Raw genomic sequence first — 5815 nt, forward strand, 5'->3', positions numbered from 1 at the left:
GTGTGTGTGTGTGTGTGTGTGTGTGTGTGTGTGTGTGTGTGTGTGTGTGTGTACATGCACGGGGGCATATCGCCATTCGAACCTGCAGGCCACCCGCCTCTTACAGCCGGCCTCACCTTTTGCTCGCCCTCGGGGGCGTTGGTGACCTTGAACACTCGGTAGGACTTCTGGCCTGCTGCGTGGCGCGTCTCCCGTGACGTCTCGTATGATGCCGCAGCCGCCTCTACGTCCTTCACCTTGTAGACACCAAGCACCCAGAACACCATAGTGCAGACCGTGTGCGGCTGGTGCGCTGAGATGACGCGAGGCTGCCTTCTGGGGTTTGGTGGGGGCGGGGCGGCAGTCGCACAAGTCTCAGGCCCATGTGACAAGACGTCCTGGGTGAAATGCCGCCGCAGCTGCCCGCGCCAGGCACTACCACAAGCAATTACCGGGATTTGTGAGCACAAATAGCGTGCACACCACGGTAAAGGCAGTGGCAGATCACGCACCTCAGTCACGGTAGACGCGTCAAAGAAAACTGGGGAGCGCGGAACCAGTCGCATTTATACATAATTGGTAGGAGCTTTACGGTGTACCGATATTCCTCCCCCGCCCCTCACTGTAGACTGCGGGTGTGAAAAAGTCCATTGAGACGCGCACTGGGTGTCATCCACACCGCGTGATCGGCGTTGAAACTCCTCTCATACGCGTGTTCTCGCCTTCTGCGTTTCCTGGCATTCCGGCCTGCTAGTGCGGCATCCCAGCAGCGCCGCTCTCGCCAATGCAGCGTTTCGGACGCTTGCTGATCAGCGCATCAGGATGTGCTTTACAAGCCCAGCGCGCCGAGCCAGAAGCCATGAGGGTCGCCATTAAGCAGTGAGTGTTAATCCTGTTGTGCTGCGCGCTCGTGTGTGTTCGTGTAAAGGTGGTGGTGCGCACGCGCCGACGATGCGTGTGCGCAGGCCACGTGCCCATGGACGAGCGGGTGTGCATGTACGCACACGCCTGAGCACGGGAGTATGGCGCCATACACGAGAAAATCCAGGCATAGACCCTTGTTCTCGGGCTTCTGCCCGCATTTCCCTTGCTGTGAAACACACCTCGTCCTCTCAAGGGTCAAATCAACCAAGCCTCGGACCGCTCCGCCGGCCTGGATCTCGCTGGCGGCAGCAAGCACCTGCGGCCTGCTCAGCCTTGACTGCTTGCTTCTGTCAGCTGGCCAGCTGCCAGTAGCACCTGACCGCTCCTGCATCCCTGCCAACCCGACAGCACCTCAACCCCGCTCCCCGCCAGGGCCGGCGGCCAGGGTCCTCAGATCCTGGGCACCCTTGGGACCCAAGCGCTCCACAACAAAGCGGACGCGCCGCCGCCGGACGAGGCGGGTCCGGACGACCGCGCTCTGGGCAGGCGCAGGGCGAGGCCCCCACCGGTTGGCTGGGGCGGCGGGGGGTTGTGGGGCTTCAACATCGACCTTCGGAAAGGTGGGGCCACTGGAGCGGGGGGTCAATGAAAGTCAAGGGTTGGGTCTCAACAGGAAGTTGCCGGGTTGGGGCCGTTTCACGGCACCTAGCGGGTGAGCGGTGCCACGACCTTGTGCAACCCACGGGCCCCCAAATGAAGCTGCTCCAAGCGACTGCCCGCCGCATCTTGGCCAGATGTCGGTCACCCGCCCCTGCTTTCGCCATGCGTGCTGATTGTTCTGGCTTGCACAACGCCCTCTGCAGCATTCAATGCGACATTCAATCGCGCCGAAGACGCGTCGCCGGGCGTGGCGAGCGACAGCGGCGGTGCTGTACCGCCGGACGCGGCGCAGTGGGAGGTGGTAGGGTGGTCCCAGCTGGAATCTAGCGGGAAGCTGCCTGGCAAGGTGCTGGAGTTGCGTGTTGTGACCAAGCCGGAGCCCTCCCTCCGGTGGTCCTGCCTGGGCGAAGACAAGGAGGGCGAGACAGCGTTGGTGAGCTGCTGCTGCTGCTGCTGCTGCTGCTGCTGCTGCTGTTGCTGCTGCGGATGCTGCTGCTGCTGCTCTGCTGCTCCGCTGCTCTGCTATTGGTGGTGATTGGGGTGATGGTGTCGCTGTTCGGGGCCGGACGGTATCGGGAGGGGAATTGCAGGCAGGAGGCCTTATGGGTTCGTTGGGTGGACTGACTGCAGATGGGGCTAGTTGCCCCGGACGACTGCCGATCGACCCACGGCCTTCATGGATTGCACCAACAACTTCGCACCCTTGGGTCAGATGCCGCCGCCCCCCTCCCCTCGCGTCACACCGCCCTCAGCTGGCGTTCTATTCCCAGAGGCCGCCGAAGGGCCTGAAGCGGGGAGCGGTGCTGAGGTGGTCCAACCCCCGCTATCACTTGTGAGGCTTCGTCGTCATCACGCCGCCTCGCACTGCCCCACTCACGCGCGAGCATCGCTGCCTTGATGAGCCTGGCCAGCCCTTCCTGCAGCCGAGGGGCTGCCGGCTCTGGCGATGGCCGTGGCTCAATTGCTGGTCAAACATGGTCGGGCCATGCTGGTTGACCGTGTTGACCAGCAAGCCCTGCCTCTGTCGCAGGTTCCTGGACGGCCAGGAGGGCGCACGCATCGAGGACGAGGACCTGCCCAACATCACCGTGTTGTGAATCGATGTCTTATCGCAGGCACCGGCATCCAGATTAGTCGTGGCTTTGGGGCTGACCGGAACACAGAATGCAGAACGCAGAAATCTTGAGATCGCTTGTGATCGCACAGAACGCTGTGTCACAACGCTCCTCAGAATGCCCGCTGATCACAGCTGTACGGTGGCGGCGCGCAGCGTTTTCGGCCGTTGTGTGCAACGAGCACTTTGCATCATGTAGATAGGTCAAACCCTTGGATGGTAATGCTTTATGCAACACTATTCAGCGGTTGTACTCGCAGAACATTCGGCTTGCCTGTAACAGAAGGTTCTCTCGCCCTCGCTCGCTGGGCAGCGTTCCAAGCCACGCTGTTGGAGATTCTTACATTGTGAGCACGTTCTGTTCAGCAGAAGGCAGCCATTGACAGTTTTCTGACACTCCCTGGAAGGAAGCTGCGGTAGCTGCCTTGCCCCGCATCGCCCGCTTTTTGCACCAGCTTGCTGTCCTCCTCTGTTGTTTGACCCGCTTGTTGCGATTCCACACCCAGATGCATCGCAACTGGCGATTACAGCGTTGAGGAGGGGAACAAGACCAGTCCAGGGGTTGAGCAACAGGCAGGCACCAGGTCCGCCGCCGGGGCCTACTACTCCTCAGCCCTGGTAACAGGGGTTTGTGCCCGGCTTGAACGGTCAGGTCGGGCATAAGACAATTTGGGTCACAGTGCGTTCCGTCTCAAATACCGGTCGACAATGAGTTGTGGTCCGCTTGGCATTTGGCGTCAGGGCTGCCGTTCCCCTCGGCATCCTTGCCGCTGCGTCACATGGCGCAATCGCCCCAAAACTACCACCAGCATCCAGCTCAAAGCTAGATCGCCCTGCCTCAGTGTTCAGGAGGGCTTGCCAATACCAGGAGCACCGACTAAGGTTCGTGCGCTGCCCTGTATGCAGCAACCTTCCAGGCATGGCACATGAAACAGCCACTCGCCAGGGGGCGCGCCCGTGCTGCCAGGGCGCGCTCACGCGGTCTTCACGTTGCGCCGCGCGACCCCGATCTCGCACGCGTTGACCTTCGACGCGAAGCGCAGGGAGCAGAGGCTCTCGTTGGCGTACTCGCTGGCGGGGCTGACGTTCACAAACATCAGCGTCTTGGCGTCGCCACCCAGGGAGGGCTGCGGGGGACGGGAGGGAAGGGTGCGTGCGTGCGTGCGTCAGGGAGGGGCGAAAAGGGAGGGGTGTGCTTTGGCGCCGTGCTTCTGAGGCGTGCAGGAGTTGAGATTGCCGTGGCCGACCAGGCAAGAGTGATGGCAGCAAGGTGCGGGCCGGCTTCCTCGTTTTGCGGGCGGCACGCCGCAAGCTCTCACCTGCAGCAGCCAGGTCAACTTCGAGTTGCGGAAGGGCACGTGGGACTCCTTGTTGGCGAGGGAGAAGATGACATCACCTGGGGGGGGGGCAGGGGAGCCGGTCCGATCGCAAGAGGGGGCGAGAGGGCAAAGACGATCGAGGCCACACAACATCAGGCAAGGGTGCCTCGCAGCGAAAGGTGCTGGTGAGCTGGTGGGCGCCGCGCCAGAGCCTCGGCTTGCACCGCCCACGCCCGCGGGGGGCGCCTCACCCAGCGCGGAGAGGCTCTTGTTGATGTTCTGCGCCTCCTTGAGCCGCTGCCCCGTGGCGCCGCTCTCCTTGATGCGCTCGCTGCCCGCCAGATCGATCAGATTCAGCACACCGGCCACCTTCAGGGGTGAACATCGTATGCGCGCGCGTGCGTGTGTGCGTGTGTGTGTGTGTATGTGCGCGCGCGCGCAAGTCGTCGTGCACGTGTACGCGTGAAAATCCTCAGTGTTGACAGCGACCGGCGCGGCTGCCTTGCTGTCGCGGCCCGCACCTTGAGCTGGCTGCTGGCGTTGACGCCGTCGATGCGCAGGGTGAACACCATGTGGCTGCGGCTGCTCTGCTCGTTCATCTGCGTGCACCCCACGCTGCGCTTCTCCATCGCGCGCGCCAGCAGCGCGTCCACCTGGGGGGAGGGGCGAGAGGGCGGGGCGAGAAGGCCGTCATGGCGCAGGCTGCGGCACGCCGCTCCAGACTTCCAAGGCAGCCAGTCACGTAATCACCGGCGCGGCCCGTCCCCTCGCCCCTGCCCAGCTGTGTCCCGTGCAAGCACGTTCGATTGCAACGCCGGGCCGGCTCGCTTCGCACAGGGTCAAGAGAGTCCCCACCCACCGCCTCTGGCGTGTTGACGTCCACCAGCGTCAGGTCCGACACGTTGGTGGTGCCGTTGGCGTCGTGGACGACCTGGGGTGGCACGGGGTGGTGTTCGGATGACTGCGCAGGAGGGCCGAAACGCCGCGCCCGCGGAAGGGCGGGCAGCTAATCGAGGCGGCAGGGCGCGTTACGCGGACGGAGGGCGACGCGGGGGCCAGGGACACGCACGCATCTGCCGGGCGCATCGCTCTCAAGCGATCCCTTGCCCTGCCCGTGGCCCCCCTACGTTGTGCTTCTTGGTGGCGGCCTTCCTGGCCAGCAGGTCCTTGTACTCCTCGTTGTAGATCTCGAGCATGGACGCCTGACAATATGTGTGTATGTGTGTGTGTGTGACATCAGCCATGTGTGGCTGAAACGAAAAATACTGCGACATAGCAAGCGGGGGAGAGGGAAGCACATGCAGAAGGCGAGCGAGAGAGGGAAGGAGGAAGGGAAGGAGGGAGGGAGGGAGGGAGGGAGGCAGGCAGGGGACGTGGTTGTCCATGCCCCCGCACCTGCATGGTGAAGGCCCAGCCCTGCGCGGTGAGCTGGCGGCTGCTGGCGAATATCTGCTGGATGGCGCGTGGTATGATGCCGCGCTGCTCCTCGCTGCCCAGCATGGTGTACGTCTTGCCGCTGCCGGTCTGACCGTAGGCAAAGATGCAGACCTGGGGGCAGGGCAGGGGGCGAGCGGGCCGCAGGGCCGCCGCGCCGTGCTCTCTCAAGGAGCCGGGGGGAGACCATGAGCGTGTTTGTTGCATGCCGCCGCAAGGCCCCATGCACCGCAAGGATCTTGGTTTCGGGGCCGATAGACCCTTGCTTTATTGGATCACCAGGACATCGGTCCAGCCACCTGGCGAGCCCGCCGAGCTGCCTCGTCCCCTCCCCGTCCCCCAACCAACCCCACCTTGTGGCCGTCGAGGGCGCTCTGCACCAGCTCGCTGATCTCCTCAAACACGGCCTCCTGCCTCGCGGTGGGCGCAAACACCTATGTGTGTG

The 5815-nt window shown here is 63.5% G+C and overlaps 2 protein-coding genes across 2 annotated transcripts in view; both read right to left on the reverse strand.

Annotated features, from left to right (window-relative positions):
- Nucleotides 1-266, reverse strand: part of MNEG_9176 (hypothetical protein) — a gene marked incomplete at both ends in the record, with an annotated part of 880 nt that extends 614 nt beyond the window's left edge. The window contains one exon of the mRNA XM_014042352.1: nt 117-266. Within this exon, the coding sequence (XP_013897806.1) occupies nt 117-266 (150 nt within the window). The remainder of the gene's footprint in view (nt 1-116) is intronic.
- Nucleotides 267-3591: 3325 nt separating this feature from the next.
- MNEG_9177 (Kinesin-1) lies at nt 3592-5436 on the reverse strand (the record flags this gene model as incomplete). Its single annotated transcript, XM_014042353.1, has 7 exons — nt 3592-3744; nt 3937-4013; nt 4188-4305; nt 4458-4589; nt 4796-4867; nt 5064-5138; nt 5332-5436. 7 exons carry the CDS (start codon nt 5434-5436, stop codon nt 3592-3594), a joined length of 732 nt encoding a protein of 243 aa, XP_013897807.1.
- Between the last annotated feature and the right edge of the window lie 379 nt (nt 5437-5815).

The sequence above is a fragment of the Monoraphidium neglectum genome, assembly GCF_000611645.1.
Source record: "Monoraphidium neglectum strain SAG 48.87 unplaced genomic scaffold scaffold01845, whole genome shotgun sequence".
NCBI lineage: Eukaryota > Viridiplantae > Chlorophyta > Chlorophyceae > Sphaeropleales > Selenastraceae > Monoraphidium > Monoraphidium neglectum.